This window comes from Oryx dammah, unplaced genomic scaffold, assembly GCF_014754425.2.
Source record: "Oryx dammah isolate SB20612 unplaced genomic scaffold, SCBI_Odam_1.1 HiC_scaffold_28, whole genome shotgun sequence".
Lineage (NCBI taxonomy): Eukaryota > Metazoa > Chordata > Mammalia > Artiodactyla > Bovidae > Oryx > Oryx dammah.
In genome coordinates, this window is record NW_024070212.1 from 96909852 (window position 1) to 96937152 (window position 27301).

Consider the following 27301-nt stretch of genomic DNA (forward strand, 5'->3'; position numbering starts at 1 on the left):
GCTTTGGCATAGTCAATAAAGCAGAAAGAGATGTTTTTTCTGGAACTCTCTTGCTTTTTCCATGATCCAGCGGATGTTGGCAATTTGAGCTCTGGTTCCTCTGCCTTTTCTAAAGGAAGTTCACGGTTCACGTATTGCTGAAGCCTGGCTTGGAGAATTTTAAGCAATTACTTTACTAGCGTGTGAGATGAGTGCAATTGTGCGGTAGTTTGACCATTCTTTGGCATTGCCTTTCTTTGGGATTGAAATGAAAACTGACCTTTTCCAGTCCTGAGGCCACTGCTGAGTTTTCCAAATTTGCTGGCATATTGAGTGCAGCACTTTCACAATATCATCTTTCAGGATTTGAAACAGCTCCACTGGAATTCCATCACCTCCACTAGCTTTGTTGATAGTGATGCTTTTAAGTTTAGATCAAGCTATATTTGTTGAGCACCCATGCCTACAGCTGGATGCTAAGGATTTGGAGGCCACAGAAAAAAAGCGAAGAAATTGAAAACAATCTTTTACCCAAGTGTCAACTGTTTAGTCAGTTGCTTTCATCCTGAGGGCTTCCCAGGTGGCACCAGTGGTAAAGAATACATCTGCCGATGCAGGAGATGCAAGAGAAACAGGTTTGATCCCTGGGGTGGGAAGATTCACTGGAGTAGGAAATGGCAACCCTTTCCAGGATTCTTACCTGGAAAAGTCCATGGACAGAGAAGCCTGGTGGGCTACAGTCCAGGGGGCTGCAAAGAGTCGGACATGGCTGAGGATTATGTAAGTTTTACTGAGTACAAAAAGTGAGTTTGCTAATACAATATTGTTAATCAATTATATTTCAATGAAAATTCTATAAAAATAAATAAAATAAAGTGAAACCTACAGGAATACCAAAAAAAATGGAGTCTAGAAGAAATGAGAACAAAAGAGGCTCTCCAGAGACACTTTGCAACAAAGCAGGGGTGGGGGGGGGCTGTAAGAAGAGTCTTGGGAAAATACGCAACTGAGAAGCAAGAAAATAGAAATCGTTCATCAAACTGTTGCTAAACTCAAATATCACCACAGGCTGATTTGCAATTGTGCATAAAACTGCATAGCACCAGACTTGGAAAGCATGCCCTCTCTAGCCTGTACTTCTAGGTTTCTGCCTTGAGAAAGCACAATGAACATTTTAGTCACAATCCCAGTCAATTTCAGGTTAAATCTGCTTTTGTGAGCTTGGCTGAGGACCCAGCCAACCAGGTAGTAACAGTGGTTCTCTCTTGGGAAAGGGATAGGTTTGCAGATGTAGGTGGATGGCAACTTTGGCTCTGTTTGTGGTGTTTGAAGTGTTATAATGAAACTGTATTAATGAATTACTTGTCTTATTTTCAAGTGTGTACAATTTAAAAATCAAAAATATGCCATGTACAAGTGGAATTTTGGACTAGAACTCATTTATAAATCAGGGACCACCCACAGGAATATTCTGCAACATCCTTCTGCCCCTTTGGACGAGCACAGGTCAGCTCCTAATAATACTCCACTACCTGCAAGAGGAAACACATCTTCGACTTCAATGTAGACACATTCTTTCTAGGTCCTTTATGGTCTTCAGGCAAGTCTATTCCAACCTTCAAACTTTTACTCCTGCTAACTTATTGTGCCTAAAATGCCCTCATCCATATTATCCACATATTCAAGTCCAGCTCATATTTCATAGTAAATTTGAGTCTTCTCTGAATCTGAAGCTATTATAGCTGCTTCTAGTTTCCTTACTTGTCACCACAGCACTTATCATCTGAGTCTTACCACTTGGTACTTGCTTTACTGTCATAAGATCTCAAAATATACCTAAGATGGATGACCAGATCTTCTTTTTTTATCATCCAAAGAACGATAGCAAAGGCTTACATGGACTCTCATTGCTTGGTGGGTACTTGTACATTGGTTAATTTCTAGAAATCATCCTCAGTTGATTTTACCCACTAAACAGATATCTGATACATTCGCTGTAGCGTTTTACAACCCGCCAGAGCACTTTCATCCCTTTACTTACCAGCATGATGTTCCCAGATTGAGCCATCACCTTGACAAACGATTTCAAGATATTAAAATGGAATCCAGGAGTTAGTAGGCGACGGTGCTGAGACCATTTGGGTCCATCCAAATTTACTAGTCCTTTTCCTTGAGAAATTAAAGGCACAAAACCACATGCCATGTTATGAGGTGAGATGGGGAAGGACAGGTGAGGAACACAGACATCATGGAGTTACTGTTGGTGCACAGACAGTGGTGACATGGTGGAATGTCAAAGTAGTGCTCGTACATTAAGGATGAAGTGAGTTTTAATGCTTATACCTGGGATGGATTTAGCTCTGTAAGAAAGACCCTGAGTTTTGAAGCTGGATAAGCATGCTAACCCTGAAATCACCAGTTACTACCTGGTAGTAATTAAGTTATGTAACCTCCCTGGAGTTTGGTTTTCTCAATGAGAAACTGTGATAATAAATACCTACTTCACTGGGTCACTGTGCAGATTAAATGAAGGCATATACATAAGGCCCCTAGCTTGGTCCCAGCAAAGGCACAACAAATATTTATCTCCTATCTATTCAAAACGAATCCATAAACTGCTGTCTGAACACAAAATTCACAAGCAACTAGATAAGAGGTTTAAGTCTGTCTTTGGCTACCCTCTTCTTCAGTGTTAGTCTGTGCTTCACACCTGTAAGTGATACAAAGTGAAAAGACTCATCAAACCTAAGGCCTCATAATCTTCTGTTGTCAGAGAGGTAAAGATTTGGCTTTTAAAGAACCTTAAAGTTTATTAACATCTAATTGCCATCATTCATTGAGTGCTTATAACATGCCAGGCTTTCGATAGATACATGCTCCAATGCTGATACAATGCCAGCCATTACACTAAAATGGCTAAAATGAAAATATGTGTTTCATTCAATCCTCACAATAGCCCAGAGATGTTATTCTCATCTTTATTTTCAAAGATGAGAAAACAGAGGCTTAGAGAAATTAGATGACTTCTCCAAGATCACTAAACTAGTTAGTGGGGATAGGGGAAGGGCAGGATTCAAATTCAAGTAGCTCTGAATCCAAAACCTATATTCTTTCATTTAATTCCTTCCTTGTCTAACATAAATGCCAATTATATAACTAAAAAGCTTAATTTGTAATTAGGCTTGGAATTTGTAATTAGGCTTGGAATTTGTAATTAAGCGTGGAATATTTTCAAACTACAGTTTGAAGCAAAACTTTACTGATTTGCATATGGAAATACAGAAACTCCAAAAAGAAAAGCAAAGATCCGAGAAAACAAGAGAGAAGAAAGAATAAAATAAAGAATGTGGCTGGTAAGGCTGCAGTTTTTTGTTTTGTTTTGTTTTGTTTTATTTTTTTATTTTTTTGTTTTTTTTTAATTTATTTATTTATTTTTAATTTTTACTTTACAATTCTGTATTGGTTTTGGCATAGATTGACATGGGCCAAAGAACTAAATAGACATTTCTCCAAAGAAGACATACGGATGGCTAACAAACACATGAAAAGATGCTCAACATCACTCATTATTAGAGAAATGCAAATCAAAACCACAATGAGGCACCACTTCACACCAGTCAGAATGTCTGCGATCCAAAAATCTGCAAGCAATAAATGCTGGAGAGGGTGTGGAGAGAAGGGAACCCTCCTACACTGTTGGTGGGAATGCAAACTAGTACAGCCACTATGGAGAACAGTGTGGAGATTCCTTAAAAAATTGCAAATAGAAATGCCTTATGACCCAGCAATCCCACTGTTGGGCATACACACAGAGGAAACCAGAATTGAAAGAAACACATGTACCCCAATGTTCATCGCAGCACTGTTTATAATAGCCAGGACATGGAAACAACCTAGATGTCCATCAGTAGATGAATGGATAAGAAAGCTGTGGTACATATACACAATGGAGTATTACTCAGCCATTAAAAAGAATACATTTGAATCAGTTCTGATGAGATGGATGAAACTGGAGCCAATTATACAGAGTGAAGTGAGCCAGAAAGAAAAACACCAATACAGTATACTAACACATATATATGGAATTTAGAAAGATGGCAATGATGACCCTGTATGCAGGACAGCAAAAAAGGCTGCAGTTTTAAAGACAAGAGATGGGACAGATTTACAGACAGGCTGTCTCGCAAATGAGACTTTGGCAGAGAAATTGACAAGGAGGGTTCCTAGGAAGTTGCACTGTGCTGACTTTAGGACTTCCTCTTGACTTTCCCCCTAGAAAACTCCTAGTATAGATCTACCATATTCTCCATGCTTTTGAACTCTAATTTGAGTTTCCTTGGCAAGCTCTGCTATCCAAACGGGGCTTCAAGAAACAGTGGGTCACCTCCTTCATTTGCACATACATACCAACAATTGGAATCATGAACCTATACAGGAATTTGGACTTGGGATCTGCAGAGTCAAGCAGAGGAAACAAAAGACAACATTAGAGGAAAATCACCAAAGTTGGGGACGGTTCTCTTCATTTGCCTAAACTAACCACAAACAGTGAGCAAAAGGGAGCCCGTGGCTCACTCCCTACAGCCCTTGGCTTTCTTGGCTTAGGAAGCTGACAGCAGCTCCAGGAGGCAGACAGGTACACAAATCCAGATTCTTTCCTTGTTTCCACTTCCTTCAGCAGAAACAGATCGCCCAAAGGTTGCAAAGTGTCCAGGACAGGAGTTGGGACAATATATCACATCTTTTTTGGAAAGCAAATTGACTATTACAGCCAAGACCTGCAGAACCTGGAGAAGGAGAACCCTGAAGGGGTTCCTGAACTGTAACATGAGGGTGTTTTACAGCTCTTGTCCTTTACAAGATGAATATGAGACAAATCAGAGCTGTGGGACTGGGAGACATGGAGGCTTTCAGGGAAAGTCTGCTTTTATAAGGTTTTACTAAGAGTAAGGGAGGTAATGGGGCTTCCCAGGTGGTGCTAGTGGTAAAGAACACACCTGGTAATGTAGGAGACTTAAGAGACATGGGTTCAATCCCTGGGTCGGGAAGATCCCCTGGAGAAGAACATGGCAACTCACTCTAGCATTCTTTCCTGGAGAATCCCATGGACAGAAGAGCCTGGCAGGCCACAGTCCATGGGGTCACAAAGAGTCGGAAACGACTGAAGCGACTTAGCGCATGCATGCACACAAGGGAGGTAATAGCACAAAGAACCTGAGCCTATCATTAGCTTTACAAAGTTGGGAGAGCAAAAACTGGACATTTGAATTTTGTGGTATGAGATAATCTACACTGGGAACATTTCTCTTGAAGACTTTATACTCGAGAAAGGGGCTGAGGTGGGGAGTAATACTGATGCTGAAGTCACAAAACCAAGAGAGGAAAGGAAGGCCCTGGAGATCCGATGGTACCTTCTAGGTTTAAGATACACTGCCCTAAAATGGTCCAGGGAAATCTGAACAAGACAAGTGACCAGGGGGATGTGGGAATCCCCTTCAGGATTGGTGGGAAACCTCTCCACCCTTCTGCCAGTGTCTCTTAAAGGCCCAATACCAATCTTTGCTTCAGAATTCCTTTAGAATCCTTCCTGTGGGTTGTGTCATATCACTCCTAGGAGGATTAGGATCCTGAGATTCATCTCTTTTCTTACCTGTTCTGCTCAGAAATGTCTTCGCATAGTCTGGATCATAGATATAGAAAAATACGTTAAAGGGCCCAACCCAGCGAGGAAAGGCACAAGGGTATTTTTCTACAATCTTCTCAAGTTTCTCCAGTTTATCACCTTCAAATAACTGCAATGAACAAGTGAAAGAAATGAAAGAAGTCAGCCAGTCTGGACTTATCCCCCCGTCTATAGACACGAGTTGAGCTCAGGTTCTGGATGAGGTCCCATAGGTAGAGGGGCTTGACCCTTTTTCTGGAAGTGAGTGAACACACTTTCCTTGGGATTTCTAAGCCTAGAGTATAATTTTCTAACCAAACAGTATATTCATCTTTCAGTATAATATGTTGTATCACCAGACAATGTTCCCATTGAATGATATATATTGTGAACTCTTTCCCCAGGTGAGAAGGTGCAGTGAATAGAGTCACGCACTCTGCCTCACCTGCCAGCATCACACACAGATTAGGAGTGGAGTCCGGAAGCTGAAAAAGATGTTTTTAGGTGGGAAGGAAAAAACATTAGTAGATTGAACATGACCCACCATCCAGCTCACCATTCCGTTTCTATAAATACTGATGGCTGATTTTTTCTCATGACTTAATAGTAAATGCTCTCTAAAAATCTGCCAATTCCATCTGCAAAGAAAGCCTAATTCTTTTCCCTTCTAATAGTAGAAGGTACATTTATATAGGTGTGTAAATCTTGCTGCTGCTGCTGCTGCTAAGTTGCTTCAGTCGTGTCCAACTCTGTGCGACCCCACAGATGGCAGCCCACCAGGCTCCCCCATCCCTGGGATTCTCCAGGCAAGAACACTGGAGTAGGTGGCCATTTCTTTCTCCATGCATGAAAGTGAAAAGTGAAAGTGAAGTCACTCAGTCGTGTCTGACTCTTAGCGACCCCATGAACTGTAGCCTACCAGGCTCCTCCGTCCGTGGGATTTTCTAGGCAAGAGTACTGGAGTGGGTTGCCATTGCCTTCTCCGGCATAAATCTTGAAGTAAGGTCAAAAACAAAACTCTCAGCTTCCAACATTTATACATTAGAGTACAAATACTGCCATCAGAGATGAACTTTTTGCCTTGATAAGCAGATTACTATGGCTCATTTAAATAGTTACTTCCCTGGTGGCTCAGACAGTAAAGCATCTATCTACAATGTGGGAGACCTGGGTTCGATCCCTGGGTCGGGAAGATTCCCTGGAGAAGGAAATGGCAACCCATTCCAGTACTCTTGCCTAGAAAATTCCCATGGACGGAGGAGCTTGGTGCAGGCTACTGTCCATGGGGTTGCAAAGAGTCGGGCATGACTGAGTGACTTCACTTCACTCCACTTCACTTCTGAGGTAGGAAGGTAGGTGGGCCTCAGGCTGAGCCATTGGAGCTTGTCTCCAGCTGACATTTCAGAGAAAAGCCAGGGGCAGAGAGGAGCTGAGCTCTGCTAGAACAAAAAGATAAGATGACAACATATTTTTGGAATCAAGAAGATCTAGACCACACATGTGCAGAAAAGATCCTCAGGGGTCAGGGCAGGGAGGAGGCACCAATCCATAACATGTCTTGCCAACCTCGCAGAGACTTTTGCGTGAATCCATCTTGGCTAAAAGATATGCATGCACATCCGAAGGACCCTGAATCAGACCAGATATGAGCAACAAGCAAGATGATTGGCCAAAGGAAACCTGGAAAATCCATCCCCTCATATAAGCAATTTAAGTCACCCCCGAAGTACCACTCTCTGAGCCCACCCATGTGTTCTTTTCACATGTATTCTGCTTCTAATAAATGCTTTACCCACCATACTATCTTTTGCTCTTTGATGAATTCTTTTTTCAAAGAAGACAAGCAGTGAGGTCCCATTTTAACCCCACTGGCCCTCAGGATCTAGTGGTTAAGGATTCAACACTCTAACCACCATGATCCAGATTTGATTTCTGGCCAAGGATCTAGGATCCTGCTTCAAGCTACTGTACCCTAGAGCCCCCCAAATCACTTCTAAATCACTGACAATAAGATCCATTTACATCTGCTTGTTGTATAAAGTGTGAGGGTAGAGAGGCACTTCTGTGTGTGTCTGGATGTGCCTAGCTATGCTTTTGAGCACAATTGTGAGGGTCCTGACTTGCAAAGAAAATCTTAAAAAAAAATTATTTATTTATCTAAGTTTTTGGCTGTGCTGGGTGTTCATGGCTATGTCCAAGATTTCTCTAGTTGTGGAGAGCAGGGGCTACTCTTCGCTGCAGTGTGCAGGCTTCTCTTGGTGCACTTGCTTCTCTTGTTGCAGAGCATGGGCTCTAGGGTGTGCGGGCTTCAGTAGTGGTGGTACATGGGCTTAGTTAGCCCTCAGTATGTGGAATCATCCTAGAGGAGGGACTAGGACTGAGTCCTTCGTCTGCATTGTGTCCCCTGCATTGATAGGTAGACTCTTAACCATTGTGCCACCAGGGAAGTCTTGTAAAGAAATCTTAAAGCTGGCAAGTTCTTTCTTGTGTGACCAATCAGAATTTGCTGTGTGATTGTGAAAAGGTGGAAAACTTCAGCTCCCAGTTTCCTGTTACCAGCTAGTAGCTCTAATCCATGAAGCGTTCCCTGGATACTTTAGGGCCCCCAAAACATTTGAGACTCCTGAAATCTAGTTCCTGAAATATTGCAGACTCTATTTTGCTAACATTCCCACAATCAAGCCAGTGATAAGAGTCCACTGACAGTGCAAATTATGTTTCCTAACAATGTAAATATTTATTCATTTGCAAACAATAAACAGATAAGTATTTATTAAGTGCCTATTATATGTGCCACGTCATAGAGATGCAGAGAAATATAAAACAGCCAAGTTCTTTGCCCTGGTGGAAATTGCAACTTAAGGATTATTTTTGTATATTTGAAATTGTCATGGACATCCTCAGCCATAAGCTTTCTGGTTGTACTTTTAGTAACTCTTGTCTGGGAAAAAAGGAAAGAAAGCTATTGTGAATTCTGTAATATATGAATTTATATTTCTTCATCCAAATCTAAACACATTTGAATTTATGTATCATATGTATTTAGGAAAGATGCTCAGAAATATTAAAAAAAAAAAGAGCTTAGTCCCCTGAGATATAGTAATAGCTAACATTTACCAAGTACTATGATGAGCTAGGTGCTGCTGTCGACAGAAAAAAAAATGCACAGCCTGAAAGTTGAGAATTATGTTTTATATGGTGGACAAAACTGAGGACGTAAGCCCAGGATGCAGCCTCTCAGATAGCTCTGAGAGACTGCTCTGAAGAGGTGAAGGAGAAGTCAGGATATATAGGAGTTTTTGCAACAAAGACCAGGTTGTCAAAACTTCAAAAGATTACTGTTAATTAAATAAAACCAGAAGGAATTTAATGCTTTTCTATGCTTTATATTCTTTACTCTTTACATCAGGAACCCTATAAAGCAGATACAATTGCAATCCCATTTTACAGATGAGGAAATTGAGCCTTAGAGAAGTTAAGTAATCTCTTCTAGATTGTGTAAGAAATGGAACTTGAAGTGGTCCATTTTCAGAACCAAGTAGCTGGCCTTGGGTGGAAAATTATTAACAAATGGTTTTCCACTCAGAGCTAGCTAGTTTTGTCTTGAAAATTACTGGCAAGCTAGTCTTGCCTAACAGCTTACACCTGAAGAGTCCCTAAGCTAACAGGATGTCTGGGAAGGGATAAACAAAAATCCTTGTTGAGAACTGTGGACTTAGGATAGGAAGGGAGAAGAAAGAATACCCTATGAGACTTGGGCAATTCCAAGAAGATTATAACCGCATCAGTTCAGTTCAGCTGCACAGTCTCACCTAATGAGGAACCAGGGAGGGATCTGCAAGCCAGGGAATAAGTGCTTGCTGTAACTGTCCTGGGTGTGCCTGCCCATCAGACACATGATCTTGCAAGACTATCATTATAAGTCTTGCTTTCACTGTGCTTCATGTCTCTGAGTCCATCCCTTGGTTTTGGGCTGGTTGAGCGTGTTTCTCACAGATTGTATAGCCAGCCACTAGTAGTAAGGATTCAAACGTTCATTGAACTATGGAGCCCAAGAACTACTTAGTTACACAGACTTTCCCTGAATTATATATAAAGATACACACCCACATAAACACTAGGTCCTCCACATTGACTGGGATACACTGGTCTACTGAATAAATGTCAGTCTACCTAGTCGGTTCTTTATAGTCAACAGATCTTTGAATGAATCAGTTTATTTAGCATCTAATATAGGTGTGCATTTAACAAAGTAGTTTTTTTTTAAATTATAGTCGATTTACAATGGTGTGTTAATTTCTGCTCTTTAGCCAAGTGACTCAGTTATATATGCATATACTTTCTTTTTTCTGTTCTTTTCCATTATAGTTTACCTTAGGATACTGAATATAGTTCCCTGTGCTATACAGCAGTACCCTGCTGCTTATCCATTCTGTATGTAATAGTTTGCATGCACTAAACTAAACCCAAACCCCCAGTCCATTCCTCCCTGACAGCAAACACAAGTCTGTTCTCTATGTCTGAGTCTGTTTCTGTTTCATAGATAGGTTCGTTTGTGTCATATTTTAGCTTCTACATACAAGTGATTTCATATTTTATTGTCTTTCTCTTTCTGACTTACTTCACTTAGTATTGTGACAAGGAAGAACAAAATCTGGCTCCATACTGGATCTGTTTCTTTTCCTTTAACCTTTGCTTTCCATTGCTTTTGTTACTATAATCACTAAAAGGATGATATCCATAGCTATGAGCACACATAACACCTGCCTCAGGGAACCCTGCCCTTCTGCCTGAATGTTAAACTAAAGTGCCTTTGTTGAGCTCACAGGGAAACAACTTGACCCCGCACACCTGTGAACAGCTGCAAGAAAGAAGAAATTTACACATCCCCTCCTGCAGCTGGCCAAACTAGGAGATATTTTGCAAGACTTGTGGCCATTTTACTTTACTTCTTCACCTCCTCCCCATCTCTGTTCTATAAAAGAGATAAGTATCCAGGCCTCTGTAAGATGGGACTCTAGAACTCTAGTCTGCCACCTTCTTGGACACACAGTTTTTCTACTATTCCTTGCCTCAGTGCCTCGCCTCCTGATTTATTGGCCTGTAGGTGGCGAGTAGACTGAGCTAGGACTCAGTAACAGTATGTATGATAATATCTCATTCCATCCGTGTTGCTGCAAATGGGTTTATTTCATTCTTTTTCTGTGGCTTTACTCCTTGGAAGGAAAGTTATGACCAACCTAGACAGCATATTCAAAAGCAGAGACATTACTTTACCAACAAAGGTCCGTCTAGTCAAGGCTATGGTTTTTCCAGTGGTCATCTATGGATGTGAAATTTGGACTATGAAGAAAGCTGAGTGCCGAACAATTGATGCTTTTGAACTATGGTGTTGGAGAAGACTCTTGAGAGTCCCTTGGACTGCAAGGAGATCCAATCAGTCCATCCTAAAGGAGATCAGTCCTGGGTATTCTTTGGAAGGACTGATGCAAAAACTGAAACTCCAATACTTTGGTCATCTCATGCGAAGAGTTGACTCATTGGAAAAGACTCTGATGCTGGGAGGAATTGGGGGCAGGAGGAAAAGGGGACGACAGAGGATGAGATGGCTGGATGGCATCACCGACTTGAGGGACATGAGTTTGGGTGAACTCCGGGAGTTGGTGATGGACAGGGGGGCCTGGTGTGCTGCAAATCATGGGGTCGCAAAGAGTTGGATACGACTGAGTGACTGAACTGAACTGAACATCTTATTATATAATATACCACATATTCTTTATCCATTCATCTGTTGATGAACAGTTAGATTGTTTCCATGTCTTGGCTATTGTGAATACTGCAGCCCTGAACACAGGCATGCATTATCATTTGGGATTATACTTTTGCTCGGATATACACCCAGGAGTGGGATTGCTCGATCCTATGGTAATTCTATTTTTAGTTTTTTGGAGAACCCCCATACTGCTTTTTAAAAATTATTTTTTATTTAATTTTGGCAGTCTTTGCTGCTGTGTGGGCTCCTCGTTACCCTGGCTTCCCTTGCTGTGGAGCATGGGTTCTTGGCATGTGGGCTTCGGTGGTTGTGGCACAGGGGCTCAGTAGTTGCAGTTCCTGGGCTCTAGAGCACAGGCTCAGTTGCTCTGGGGCATGTGGAATCTTCCCCTGCCCACCCCTGCCCCCACACCCCAATACTGTTTTCCACAGTGGCTGCAGCAACTCATATTCTCACCAACAGTATAGGTGGGTTCCCTTTTCTCTATACCCTCTCCAGTAACAAAGTAGCTATTGAACACCTACTTTGAGTCAAGAACTGGGTTTATAGTGGTGAGCAAAGACTCTCCTCTCACAGATCCTATATTCTAGAGGGGAGAAGGGGAGTATGGATGAAAAATGTTGCCTGCCATATCAGCAAATAAAGAATGTTGCAGCCATCAAGCCATCAGTCACTACTGCTGCCCCTCCCCACCCCCACCCCCACCCCCCGCACCATGAGCCTGACTATTGGGAACTCAGGATGGGGAAGAACATGATACTAGCTGCAGATAGCTAAGGTGCACATCAAAGGAATAATTTCAATGAATCCAAACTCTTACATTTTCCCATACATAGAAAAGCACTAAACTCCTTATGTTGAGATACTTAGTTTTCTTCATTTTATTATTATTATTTTGGCCATACCACACAGCTTGTGAGATCTTAGTTCTCTAACCAGGGATTGAACCCATGCCCCTTGCAGTGGAAATGCAAAGTTCTAATCACTGGCTTGCCAGGGAATTCCCCTGATTTTCTTTCATTAATAGTAACCTTTTGATGTTCCAACTATGTGATCTTTATTGCAGAACTCCTTCATACCCTGGCTCCTTGCTTACCTTTTTGGAGCAGTCTCTCAGAGCTATGTGGCTTGAAGTCCTCAGAAAGTCTGAAAAATTAAACACATGGAACTTATATTTCATTTAACACTTACATAGCACTTACAAAGTGCCAGACATGGTCTCAGTTCTTTTCAAATATCTAATAAGTTTATCTTCTGAAAAAGTCAGTAAAATGTCAGTAATTATATTACATGTAAATAACCTAATTATTTCCAGTAAAAGACAAAAGGTATCAGATTATATTTTTTAAAAGCCTAACTATACTACTGACAATAAACAAATGGGACCTAATTAAACTTAAAAGCGTCTGCACAACAAAGGAAACTATAAGCAAGGTGAAAAGGCAGCCTTCAGAATGGGAGAAAATACTAGCAAATGAAGCAGCTGACAACTAATCTCAAAAATATACAAGCAACTCCTGCAGCTCAATTCCAGAAAAATAAACGACCCAATCAAAAAATGGGCCAAAGAACTAAATAGACATTTCTCCAAAGAAGACATACAGATGGCTAAAAAACACGTGAAAAGATGCTCAACATCACTCATTATCAGAGAAATGCAAATCAAAACCACAACGAGGTACCATTTCACACCAGTCAGAATGGCTGCAATCCAAAAGTCTACAAGCAATAAATGCTGGAGAGGGTGTGGAGAAAAGGGAACTGTCTTACACTGTTGGTGGGAATGCAAACTAGTACAGCCACTATGGAGAACAGTGTGGAGATTCCTTAAAAAACTGGAAATAGAACTGTCTTATGACCCAGCAATCCCACTGCTGGGCATACACACGAAGGAAACCAGAATTGAAAGAGACACGTGTACCCCAATGTTCATCACAGCACTGTTTATAATAGCCAGGACATGGAAGCAACCTAGATGTCCATCAGCAGATGAATGGATAAGAAAGCTGTGGTACATATACACAATGGAGTATTACTCAGCCATTAAAAAGAATACATTTGAATCAGTTCTAATGAGGTGGATGAAACTGGAGCCTATTATACACAGTGAAGTAAGCCAGAAAGAAAAACACCAATACAGTATACTAACGCATATATATGGAATTTAGAAAGATGGTAACGATAACCCTGTATGCGAGACAGCAAAAGAGACACAGATGTATAGAACAGTCTTTTGGACTCTGTGGGAGAGGGCGAGGGTGGGATGATTTGGGAGAATGGCATTGAAACATGTATAATATCATATATGAAACGAATCTCCAGTCCAGGTTTGATGCATGATACTGGATGCTTGGGGCTGGTGCACTGGGACGACCCAGAGGGATGGTATGGGGAGGGAGGAGGGAGGGCGGTTCAGGATGGGAAACACGTGTATACCTGTGTTCGGATTCATGTTGATGTATGGGAAAACCAATACAATATTGTAAAGTAACTAACCTCCAATTAAAATAAATAAATTTGTATTAAAAAATAAAAGTTATTCTGTTGTCTGGAAAAAAAATTCAAAAAGTTAAAAACAAAGGATTAAAAAAGTACTATTTCAATACTACCAAAAAAGTTTGCATAGTTACACTAGTATCAGATACAGTAAAATTTAAGACAAGAAGTCTTACTAGATATGAAAAGGGACAATTCTTACATAAAAAGGATTAGTCTACCAGAAGATGTAATAATTCAAAATCTCAAAAGCTTGAAAATTAATAAAACATAAAAGGACATTAGAACTAAAATGAGAAATAAAGAAGTTCACAATAAGACTGGAAGACTTTACCACAATGCTACTCAAAGTATGATCCATAAACCAGTCCATGATGAGATAATTATAGAAACTGAGCACAGCACTTACAGATTTTTATAGTAATTTAACACTGCTGAAAATTCTTACTTTTAAAAAAAAATGAAAACAATTGTCTACAACAGATCAGAAAAAAAATGGCTCTTCACCACAAATGCTTTGAGAAGCACTATGTTAATATATCATTCTTAAGAGCTGGTAGAACACATCTCTTGGGCCATTTTTAGTTCTCCCAATTTCTGATTGACGGTGCCTTCTCAATTTTGGTTTGTGGAAGGTGTAGAGGTGAAAATTAAACTCTAATGAGAAACAAAGGAAATGGAAGTAGAGGATGAAAAGTTTAGAAAAAGTTAATCAAGTTAAATTAAAAATAAATATAGATATAGAGCAATAACTTAAAGGCTGGTTCAACCCCAAATCTCTGTTCTCTCTCCATGCAACACCCCCTCAGGTCCCACAACAGATCAGAGCTTCTATTTTCTAGAAAAACTAAACCAAAGAGACTCTAAGACTTAAAGAAACCAGACACTGTGGAGGGCAGGGATGAATCAGCGGTCTAAAAATAGAGGGATTCAGTGAAAGACTGCACAACAAATGATTAGATCCCCAGCTCCCTTCCTTTTTCCGCTCCCAGAATGCCGGAGTCACCTGGCAATCTAAGTAACAGAAAGGTAGGTTCATCTCTAAGAAACTGAAAAATGAACAAATAGATGCTGACAGGCTGAGTCCTCCAACAGGTTTGCTCTCATGGAAAGTTCTTGCCGTGTACACAAGACTTCAAACATCTTTAGAGCCTCACTCAAGAAAATGAAATGACAGCCAAAGACCATCTCTCATTTTTGGAGATAGCCTCCAAGAAAGGCATAAAGCAAAACTAACAAACTGTGGTAGCCAGCCTCCAAAATGGCCTCCAATCACCCCCTACCTTTTTATATTGTCCCTTCCTATGTTTTACACACATTTGTCAATGTGACTGATTGCTTACAGTAGAAATAATGGAATAAAAGTTTCAAGATTAGGTTATGAAAGACTTCAGTTTCCATCTTAGATTCTCTAATTTTCACTCTTGCTCTCTCATATCTTACTCTAAGGGAAACAAGTGGCCATGTTGAGAGCAGAGTGACTAATCTTTCCAGCTTCCCTGACTGAAATGGGTTTCCAGATGCAAAACCTTCAGAACTAAAATCAGGGGTCAACTAGGAAACCTGGAATGAGTTGGTCACCCTACTTGTGAGCAGCCATATGGAAAGGTCCATGGGGGAAAGAACTGATGCCTCTGGCTAATAGCCAATGAGAAACTGTGGCCTGTCAACAACTCTGTAAGTGAGCTTAAGAGTGGATTCCCTAGCCCCAGTGGAGCCTTGAGATGACTATAGCCCCAGCCAATCCCATGCAACCTTGGAGGAGACCCTGAGTCTCTCACAGAAAGAGTCTCACAAACTTCACAGATTGTGTGAGATAAAACCGTATGTTGTTTTAAGTTGCTAAGCTTGAAGGTAATTTGCTAGGCTTTAATAGATAACTAATACACAACAGAAAATTAAAAAAACCTGAAAAAGTTAGTACTTCAAAAAAAGATACGTACAGTATTTCAAGACCAGGATTCTGTAACAAAGCGGAATGTGTTAAATTAACTATAGGAATGGCCTCAATTTGTTAAAGCCTCCCTGAATTCAACACTTTGATTGTCAGTTCTCTCACACTGATTTGGCCATGTGTCTTGCTTTGGGAGAGTAGCAAACATGACTCAGAGACCTGCACATTGAGACCTGCTCTCTTGCTATTCTTGAGACCCTGATACCACGTGGGCAAAGCTAGGCTAACCAGCTGAAGGATAATAAACCAGATGGAAGAGAATGAAGGCACCCAAGAGGACAGTCAGCCTTTATCTGCCCAGTAGCTGACTGCAGTTTCATCAGTGAGCCAAAATGAAGTCAATTGAGACTGGCTATAAGAGCAGAGCCTCATAGCCTAGTCTAGCTCAAATTGCTGACCCACAGAATCATGAACTAAATAGCTGGCTGTCATCTTAAGCCACTAAGCTTCAGCATTAGAGTGTTTTTTAAGTTAATTAATTTATTTTTGGCTGCAATGGGTTTTCATCACTGTGTGTGGCTTTTCTCTAGTTGCAGCAAACAGGGGCTACTCTGTTGTGGATCACAGGCTTCTCATTACTGTGGCTTCTGTGTTGCAGAGCACAGGCTCTAGGATACACAGGCTTCAGTAGTTGTGGCTCGTGGGCTCTAGAGTGCACGCTCAGTAGTTGTGGCACACGTGCTTAGTTGCCCCACAGCATGAGTATTCTTCCCGGACCAGGGATAGAACCCATGGCCCCTGCATTGGCAGGCAGATTCCCAACCTCTGGGCCACCCAGGGAAGCCCCTGAGGGAGTTTTTTTTTTTTTTTTTAAATGCATCATAAGGTAATCAATGCAATAACAGATGAAGAATAAGACAGAGCTCTTGGAAATCAAAATTATGACAGTCAAAAATTTTCAATGTTTTAGTAGAAATTCTAGGAAGGTAAAATCAAGAAGAAAAGATAAAAAAAATAGATCTAGAAGGTTTATATCCAGCCAATAGGAGTTCCAGAAAGAGAGAAGAGAGAAATTAGGAGAGGTGGGGGATGTGTTGAAATAATTGTAGTAGTCCTGTAAGTGTCCTGTCCCTAATTCTCCATCCTTACCACCTAAATATATACCATAATTAGCACCTGCATTTATTAGCCTAAGGGTTTTTCCCCTGGGCATTTGAGCCTGCTTTGATGCTTGATTATCAAAGAAAAATTAATAACTTAGGAAGTGAAACCGCCTCCTTACCAAGTATTGGAATTATGTATTTCCAAACAAAAGTGAAAGACTTATTCAGTGAAAATTATAAGTCATGTTGAAAGAAATTTAAAAAGGCATAAAGAGCCTCCTGATGAAAGTGAAAGAGAAGGGTGAAAAAGTTGGCTTAAAACTCAACAATCAGAAAACTAAGATCATGGCATCCAGTCCCATCACTTCATGGCAAATAGATAGGGAAACAATGGAAACAGTGAGAAACCCAATTTTCTTGGGCTCCAAAATCACTGCAGATGGTGACTGCAGCCATGAAATTAAAAGATGTTTGCTCCTTGGAAGAAAAGTTATGACCAACCTAGACAGCATATTAAAAAGCAGAGACATTACTTTGCCAACAAAGGCCCATCTAGTCAAAGCTATGGTTTTTCCAGCAGTCATGTATGGATATGAGAGTTGGACTATAAAGAAAGCTGAGTGCTGAAGAATTGATGTTTTTGAACTGTGGTGTTGGAGAAGACTCTTGAGAGTCCTTTGGACTGCAAGGAGATCCAATCAGTCAATCAGTCAGTCAGTCAATCAGTCCTGAATATACATTGGAAGGACTGATGCTGAAGCTGAAACTCCAATACTTTGGACACCTGATGCAAAGAGATGACTCATTTGAAAAGACCCTGATGTTGGGAAAGAATGAAGGCAGAAGGAGAAGGGGACGACAGAGGATGAGATAGTTTGAAGCCATCACCGAGTTGATGGACATGAGCTTGAGCAAGCTCTGGGAGTTGGTGATGGACAGGAAAGCCTGGCATGCTCCAGTCCATGGGGTTGCAAAGAGTAGGACACGACTGAGCAACTGAATTTACTGACGTGGAAACATATCCCGTGTTCATGGATTGGAAGATTTAAGATGTGAATACTACCCAAAGGAATCTACAGATTCAATGCAATCCCTATCAAAATGCCAATGATGTTTTTGCAGAAATAGAAAAATTCTAGAAAATTCATTCTAAAACTCATGTGGGATAATAAAGGATTGTGAATAGCCCAAACAGTCTTCAATAGGAACAAAGCTGGATGACTCATGTTTTTTTATTTCAAAATTCACTATAAAAGTATACTAATCAAAATAGTATGGTTCTGGTTTAAAAACAGACATATAGACAAACAGAAAAGGATAGAAAGACCAGAAATAAACCCTTCAAAATATGGTTAAATGATTTATGACAAAGGTGCCAGGACCATTACATGGGAAAATGTGCTGGAAAAATTATATATTCACATGCAACAGAATGAAGTAGTACCCTTACCTAAAATACAAAAGATAACCCAAAATAGATCAAAGACTTCAGTTTAGTTCAGTTCAGTCACTCAGTCATGTCCGACTCTTTGCAACCCCACGAACTGCAGCATATCAGGCCTCCCTGTCCATCACCATCTCCTGGAGTTTACCCAAACTCATGTCCATCGAGTCAGTGATGCCATCCAACCATCTCATCCTCTGTCATCCCCTTCTCCTCCTGCCCTCAATCTTTCCCAGCATCAGGGTTTTTTCAAATGAGTCAGCTCTTCACATTGGAGTTTCAGCTTCAACATCAGTCCTTCCAATGAATATTAAGGACTGATTTCCTTTAGGATGGACTGGTTGGATCTCCTTGCTGTCCAAGAGATTCTCAAGAGTCTTCTCTTGAGAGAAGACTTAAAACTATAAAATTCTTAACAGGAAACATAGGACTAAAGCTTCACAACTTTGCATCTGGCAATAATAATCTTGGATATGACATCAAAGGCATAAGCAACAAAAGAAAAAATAAACAAATAGAACTTAAGGAAATTAAAAAAATTTTGGACATGAAGAGACAGTATCAACAGAGTAAAAACGTAACCCAAAGATTGAGAGGCAATATTAGCAAATCATACATTTGGGATTAATAGTTAGAATATACAGAGAACCCCTACAACTCAACAATAAAAAACAACTTGATTCGAAATCAACAAAGGAGTAAATAGACGTTTTTCCAAAGAGGAAATGAAGATGGCCAGCAGGTACATGGATGCTCAGCATGACTAATCATCAGGGAAATGCAAATCAAAACCATAATGAGAGCTCAAGCACCACACGCCTACCAGAATAGCTATCATCAAAAAGGACAAATAACAAATGTTGGCAAGGATACGGAGAAACCTGGAGAATCCCCATGGCAAGAGGAGTCTGGTGGGGTCACAAAGTCCATGGGGTCACAGAGTCTGTCACAACTGAGCAACTAAGAACACCACAGCACAGCAAACAGTGTACCCTCACATACTGTTGGTGGGAACTGTAAATTAGTGTAGCAGTTGTGAAAAACAGTATGGAAGCTTCTCAAAAAACTAAAAATACAACTACTGTATGACTTTTCCACTCCTGGGTATATAGCCAAAAAAACCCCAAAACACCAATTCAAAATATACATGTACGCTGATGTTCGTAGTAACATTATTTACAACAGCTAGGGTATGGAAGCAACTTGTGTCCATCAACAGAAGAATGGATAAAGAAGATGTGGTGTGCATATAGATAATGAAGTACTACTCAGCCATAAAAAAGATGAAATTTTGCCATTTGCAACAACGCAAATGGACTTGGAGGGCATTAAGCAAAGTGAAATAAGTCGGTCAGAGAAAGACAACTATTGTACGATACCATTTAAATGTGGACTCTAAAGAACACAACAAACTAGTGAATAAAACAAAAAAGAAGCAGACTCACAGACATAGAGAAGAAACTAGTGTTGACCAGTGGGGAGAAAAAAGAGGGGGATGGGAAATATAGGGGTAGGAGGAAAAAAGGGTTATTAAGGATTATATGAAATTATATGCATGAAACTTTGAAAATTGTAAAGCACTAGAGAATTTTAAAATTGTAAAGCACCCCTTCATGGATCACTGCCTTGTTGTGGCGAAGGGGCTCATGTAACTCGACGAAGCTATGAGCCATGCAATGTAGGGCCACCCAAGGTGGAAGGGTCATAGCAGAAGGTTCTAACAAAACATGATTCACTGGAGGTGGAAATGACAAGCCACCTCAATTTACTTGCCGTTGATAACTTCATAAATTGTATATAAAGGACAAAAAGATATAACACCAAAAGATGAGTGTCCCCAGGTCTGAAGGTGTCCAATATGCTACTGGGGAAGAGTGGAGAACTACTAATAGCCTCAAAAAGAATGAAGTGGCTGGGCCAAAATGGAAACCATGCTCAGTTGTGGATTTGTCTGGTGATGAAAGTAAAATCCGATGCTGCAAAGAACGATGTTGCATAGGAATCGGGAATGTTAGGTAAGTTACCATGGATCAAGTTAAATTGGACATGTTCAAGCAGGAGATGGTAAGAATAAACATTGACATCTTAGGAATCAGTGAACTAAAATGGATGGGAATGGGTGAACTTAATTCAGACCATTATATCTATTACTGTGGGCAGGAATCCCATAGAAGAAATGGAATAGCTCTCAAATCAACAAAAGAGTCCAACGCAGTAGTTGGGTGCAACTTCAAAAATGACAGAATGATCTGGGTTCATTTCCAAGGCAAACCAATCAACATCACAGTAACCCAAGTTTATGCCCTTACCAACGATGCTGAAGAAGCTGATCAGTTCTATGATGACCTAGAAGACCTCCTAGAACTAACACCAAAATAAGATGTTCTATTCATCATTGGCGATTGGAATGCAAAAGTAGAAAGTCAAGAGATACCTGGAATAACAGGCAAGTTTGGCCTTGGAGAACAAAATGAAGCAAGGCAAAGGATAACTGAATTCTGTCAAGAGAATGCATTGGTCATAGCAAATGTCCTTTTTCAATGACACAAGAGACGACTTTACACTTGAACATCACCAAATGGCTAATATCAAAATCAAATTGGTTACACTCTTTGTAGCTGAAGATGGAGAAGCTGTATACAGTCAGTGAAAACAAGACTTGGAGCTGACTGTAGCTCAGATCATCAGCTTCTCATAGAAGAATTCAGGCTTAAACTTTAAAAAGTGGGGAAAACCACTAGGACAGCCAGGTATGATTTAAATAAAATCCCCTATGTATATGCAGTGGAGGTAATGAATAGATTCAAGGGATTAGAACTTGTAAACAGTGTGCTTGAAGAATTATGGATGAAGGTCCATAATATTGTACAGGAAGCAGTGAACAAAGCCATCTCAACGATAAAGAAAAGCAAGAAGGCAAAGTGGTTATCTTAGGAGGACTTACAAATAGCTAAAGAAAGAAGAGATGTGAAAAGCAAGGGAGAAAGGGAAAGGTATATCCAATTAAATGCAGATTTCCAAAGAACAACATGGAGGGGCAAGAAGGCCTTTTTCAATAAACAGTGTACGAAACTAGAAAAAAACAACAGAAGGGGAAGACTAGACATCTCTTCAGGAAAATTGGACATATCAAGGGGACATTTTGCCCAGATGGGCACAATAAAGGACAGAGACGGTAGAGACCTTATAGACACTGAAGAGATCAAGAAGAGGTGGAAAGAATACACAGAAGAGCTGTATAAAAAAGATACAGATGGACTGGGTGACTATGATGGTATAGTCAGCCACCCAGAGCCAGACATTCTGGAGAGTAAAGTCAAGTGGGCCTTAGGAAGCTCTACTGTTAATAAAGCTAGTAGATGTGATGGAATTCCAGCAGAACTATTCAAAATCCTAAAGGATGATGCCATTAAGGTGTTTCATTCAATACGTCAGCAAATCTGGAAGACCAAGCTGTGGCCACAGGACTGGAAAAGGTCAATTCTCATTCCAATTCCCAAGAAGGGTAGTACTAAGGAATGTGCTAACCATCAGACAACTACACTCATCTTCCATGCTGGTAAAGTCATGCTTAAAATCTTGTATACTAGGCTTCAGCATTATGCAAACCAAGAACATCCAGATGTCTGAGGTGGATTTAGAAAAGGAAGAGGAACCAGAGATCAAATTGCCAACATTTGCTGGATCATAGAGAATACTAGGGAATTAAAAAAAAAAATCTACCTCTATTTCATCGACTATGCCAAAGCCTTTGACTGTGTGGATCATAATAAACTGGGGAAAGCTCTTAAAGAAATGGGAATACCAGACCGTCTTACCTGTTTCCTGAGAAGCCTATATGCAGTTCAAGAAGCAACCTGTATGCAAAAGCAAACCCTGTATGAAACAATTGATTGGTTCAAGACTGAGAAAGGAGTACAGCAGGGCTGTCTGCTGTCACCCTGTTTGTTTAATCTACATGCTTAGCACATCGTGAGAAATGTTGAGCTGGATGAGTTACGAGCTGGAATCAAGATAGGCAGGAGAAATATCAACAACTTCAGGTATGCGGATGATACCACTCTAGTGGCAGAAAGCAAAGAGGAACTAAAGAACCTCTTGATGAGAGTGAAGGATGAGAGTGAAAAAGAGCCAGCTTAAAACTAAATGTTAAAAAAAAACACCTAAGATCATGACATCTGGCCCCATTAACTCATGGCAAATAGAAGGGGAAAAGGTGGAAGTAGTGACAGATTTCCTCTTATTGGGCTCTAAAGTCACTGAGGATAGTGACTGCAGCCATGAAATCAGAAGATGTTTGCTTCTTGGCAAGAAAGCTTTGACAAACCTAGACAGTGTGTTGAAAAGCAGAGACATTACTCTGCTGAGAAAGGTCCTTATAGTCAAGGCTATGGTCTTCCCAGTGGTCATGTACAGTTGTGAGAACTGGACTGTAAAGAAGACGGAGCACCAAAGAATTGAAGCCTTTGAACTATGGTGCTGGAGAAGACTCCTGAGAGTCCCTTGGACAGCAAGGAGATCAAACCAGTCAATCTTAAGGGAAATCAACCCTGAGTACTCATTGGAAGGATGCTGAAGCTGAAACTCCAGTATTTTGTTCATTTGATGTGAACAGCTGATTCACTGGAAAAGTCCCTGATGTTGTCACAGATTGAGGGCAGGAGAAGATGGCGTCAGAGGGTGAGATGGCTGGATGGCATCACCAATCCAATGGACATGAACTTGGGCAAACTTTGGAGATAGTGAGGTGCCAGGAGCCAGTGTGAGGAACCCCACCCTTGGCAAAGGTCATGAGGAAGGAGGCTCGGCATATGCAAAGGCAGGATCGAGCCTCAGGAAAACCCCTGTTTCCAAGCATCTACCCCCAAACAGACCAGAGTCTGTTTTATGCTCTCACCTACACCTCTGACTTTACAGGGGGCTCTCCCCCATCACCATTTCTCTCGGAGAAGGAGTTAACTTGCAGCTCCAGTTAATAAAAATTCCTGGGCATGACAAGAGTGTTTCAACTTACAAACTCCTCTGAAGTTTCTCTAGCCTGCCTGAGCGGGTTCGTCCGACCATGTGTGATTGTTTACAGCCTCCCAACCGTGAGAGGCATGAGATGCTTTAAACTTTCTATATGCAGACTCTTCTGAAAAGTTAGAATATTATTAGTATAGTATAGTGGGTTGATTAGGAACTATATTGGTGAAGGGTTTTTCATTTATTGTGCCAATAATTACTGCTAATTCCCTGCCCTAGGTGTGACAAGGGTGTCTCAGGTCAAAACTCTCTGCTGGCAAACTAACTTGTGTGACAGGATTATCCATACTCCTGCCAAACACATGATTGTTTACTATCTCTCAACCATAAACAGCACAGAGAGTTTGGAGTATTTTGAAAGTCTTAATTAGCATAGGGCTTTTCTCATTGTTTAGTCAATGGTTACCGCCAGGCCTCCATATCCTTAGGCACCTGGGAATATATTATTCAATGTATTTGGAATATAGAAAAGGAAATATAGTAGTTTTTGATGTTAGCAATACTAGACTTTTTGAGTTAATGAATTTTTTCTTTTGTTATAGAGCACTGTACTTTGTTATAAATCACTGTGTCCTTGCTATGTAAAAATGTAACTTTATCACTATTTTAACACTAAATAATCTTAAGGGGAATACTGGTGAAGGGTTTTCATTTGTTGAGCCAATATTTGCTGCTAAATCTCCATATTCCTTGCCCTTATAATGAATATAACTAGCATATAGGAAAAATAAGTATTACCCTTTAAGATTAATCATGTTAAACCTTAGACTAAGTAAATTCCTTTCTTGATTGTAACCCACTACACCCTCACCCTATAGGAATGCAACTTTATTTGGATGGTGGCGCCTGGTTTAAGAAAAAATCACCCCTGGAAAAAATAAGTTTTCTGGTTGACTGACCGTTATCAGAAAGGGCCACAAAATGTCAGCAGGCCTCATGGCCAGAAGATGATGTAAAACCCATAAGACCTTTGTATAATTTTATATGAAGCACCTGATTTTGACAAGGGTCAGGTCTGCTGACCCCTGCATGACTCCATATTCATCCCTGTGTATAACAAAAAGTATATAAGCAAACCTGAAAAATAAAGAAATGGGATCAGTTTCTGGAAAGACCGGTTCCCCCGTGTCATTCTTTCCCCTTCTGGCTGAATTCCCATCTGGTACGTGGGTACTCACCAAGCCTGCTAATTTTGCCTGGGCTTCTAAGATCAGACCGGGGAGGCCTCAGTGCCTCCTCTCCTTCCGGAGAACGGAAAGACGCCTGTGGCCTATGTAGGTGGTGATTGGTATTCCACGTACACCAAGTTATTCAGCCTCTTTTTCTCCACTAATTTTCCTACTACACTATCCGTTTCTAATCTCTCCCTATATCTGTAATTAAATAAGTTTTTTCCTAGGACGCCTACTCCGTCTCCCCTTTGAATTACCCTGGATCCACCGGGGCTGGACCCCGGCAGTGAGAGACAGAGAGGCCTGGTGTGTTGCAGTCCATGGAGTTGCAAAGAGTCAGACACAACTGGGTAACTGAACAACAACAATGGATTATATGAAATCATATGTATGTAACTTCTGAAAATTGTAAAGCACTATAGAATTTAAAGAATCTTTCTTTCAGTAAAACTTTTTAAGTTAAAAAAAGAACAAAAGACTTAAATAGACGTTTCTCCAAGTAAGATATATAAATGGAAATAAGCACATGAAAAGATGTTCAGTGATGCATTAGGGATCATTTGGGAAATGCAAATCAAGATTATGAGACACTACCTCACATCCATTAGGATGGCTGCCATTCAAAAAAAGAACAGAAAATAACAAGTTTTGGCAAGAATGTTGAGAAACTGGAACTCCTGTGCACTTCTGGTGAAAATGTAAAATGGTATTGCCACTGTGGAAAACAGTACAGTGTTTCCTCAAAAAACTAAAAATAGAATTACCATAGGATCCAGCAATTCCATTTCTGCACATTTACCCCAAAGAATTGAAAGCAAGGTCTCAAAGAGATATTTGTACACTCATGTTCACAACTGCTAAAATGTGGAAACAACCCAAGGGTCCACCAACGAATGAATGGATAAAGAAAATATGGTATATACATACAATGGGATATTATTCAGCCTTAAAAAGAAAGGAAGTTCTGACATATGCTATGATATGGATGATGTGATATGATTGGGAATTTGGGTGCCAATGCAGGGGACAAGGGTTTGATCCCTGGTCTGGGAAGATTTCACTTGCTGCAGGGCAACTAAGACCCTGTGCCACAACTACTGAGACCACGCGCAGCAACTACTGAAGCCCGCCAGGCCCTAGAGCTCTTAGTTTGTGACAAGAAAAGCCACCGCAATCAGAAGTCTGTGCAGGGTACAACTAGAGAGTAGCCCCTGCTCACTGCAAATAGAAAAAGCCTATGCACATCAATGAAGACCCAGCACAGCCAAAAATAAAGAAATAATAAATAAAAAAAATTTAAAATAAAAAAACATGTTATTTAGAGTAACAGACTATTTTTTAGCAATGTATGTGGAAGGCTTTTTAAAACGCGTACATAAATGCAAGAGATGAGCGAAGCAATTTAGACAGACCTGAATTACACCACAGATTTCTTTTTCCATATTGTCTCTTTAAATATCCCCCTTCTCACTGGTGGTGGTTGAGTCGCTAAGTCGTGTCCGACTCTTGCGACCTCATGGACTGTAGCCCACCAGGCTCCTCTGTCCATGGGATTTTCCAGGCAAGAGTACTGGAGTGGATTGCCATTTCCTTCTCCAGGGGATCTTCCCAACCCAGGAATCGAACCCAGGTCTCCTGCATTGCAGGCAGATTCTTTACTGACTGAGCTGTGAGGGAAGTCCACTCCCACTCACTAAATATCCCTTCTAGTGGCATGCATTGGAGAAGGAAATGCCAACTCGCGCCAGTGTTTTTGCCTGGAGAATCCCAGGGAAGGTGGAGCCTGATGAGCTGCCATCTATAGGGTCGCACAGAGTCGGACACTACTGAAGCGACTTGGTAGCAGCAGCAGCAGAAGTGGCTCCAGGGTGTTTCATGGAGTAATGTAAGTGCCGGGAGCCACAGGCTAGGGATGGGAGGAAAAGAAGGAAGCAGCCGCTTCTCTGCGCGATCGGGTTTCCAGCATCCTCCTTCACCCTTGCCTCCTTTGTGTCTACCTTTTGATGCCCGTAGAGCCAGTGAGTGGGGGGCGAGGGGAAGGGGCGCAGGTCTCGAAGCAGCCTCTGCCTCTGCAGGTAGAGCTTGATGGCCTGCAGCAGCCCTAGGGCCAAGCAGAACGCCAACATCAGGTGAAAGTGCCTTGTCCAGTGCCTCTCAAGCCAGGAGGACTCGAGCCAGGAGGACTCCATCGCTTTGTGCTGCGACGATTGCCTTGCCGGCGGGGAGCTTTGTTTAGCAGGCTCTTGCGGGAGGATCCACCCACTCACTCCAGGGCAAAGCCCGCCCACTGTTTGTGCCCTCCGGCAAGATCCTGGCTCCCTCTCCCCGCTTCCCCCTCTCATCGCCCAGGGTGCTAAGGAAGAGCCGTGGGAGGGGCAGTTCCCGCTTAGGGGGAGGAAGCAGACGCGAGTTCCCGGATTTCTTGCCCTTTATCAAAGGATGCAAACCTGCATTCAGGACGACTTCTCATGAAGTGTCAGTTCATGTGTGACAGTTTTCAGTCACAGAAAATCTGAATTTTAGGTTTTGAAATAATGCCAAAGCTAACGTCGTTGGTTTTCCTCTTTGCCACAAAGCATTTATAAACTGCGCTGAAGAAAAGAACTTGTTCCCCACTGAAATACTATCAAAACCCACAAGAGTCTGGAGGCTGGTAATGCGTGAGTAGGATTATTAACCTTATATAGGTACCCTGTCCAGTGGTGTGCTAGTAGTCTTACAGCTGGTTCTCACTCTGATTACTGGTGCTTGCC

General features: G+C 41.1%; 1 protein-coding gene across 1 annotated transcript in view; it reads right to left on the reverse strand.

Moving 5' to 3' along the window:
• Positions 1–26812, reverse strand: part of LOC120856187 (cytochrome P450 4X1) — a 53797-nt gene extending 26985 nt beyond the window's left edge. Inside the window, exons 1-4 of the mRNA XM_040231232.1 lie at positions 26546–26812; positions 5630–5771; positions 4387–4431; positions 2021–2148 (exon numbers count right to left, since the gene is read on the reverse strand). Of these exons, the coding sequence (XP_040087166.1) occupies positions 2021–2148; positions 4387–4431; positions 5630–5771; positions 26546–26737 (507 nt within the window). The 5' untranslated portion in view covers positions 26738–26812. The remainder of the gene's footprint in view (positions 1–2020; positions 2149–4386; positions 4432–5629; positions 5772–26545) is intronic.
• Positions 26813–27301: the final 489 nt, after the last annotated feature.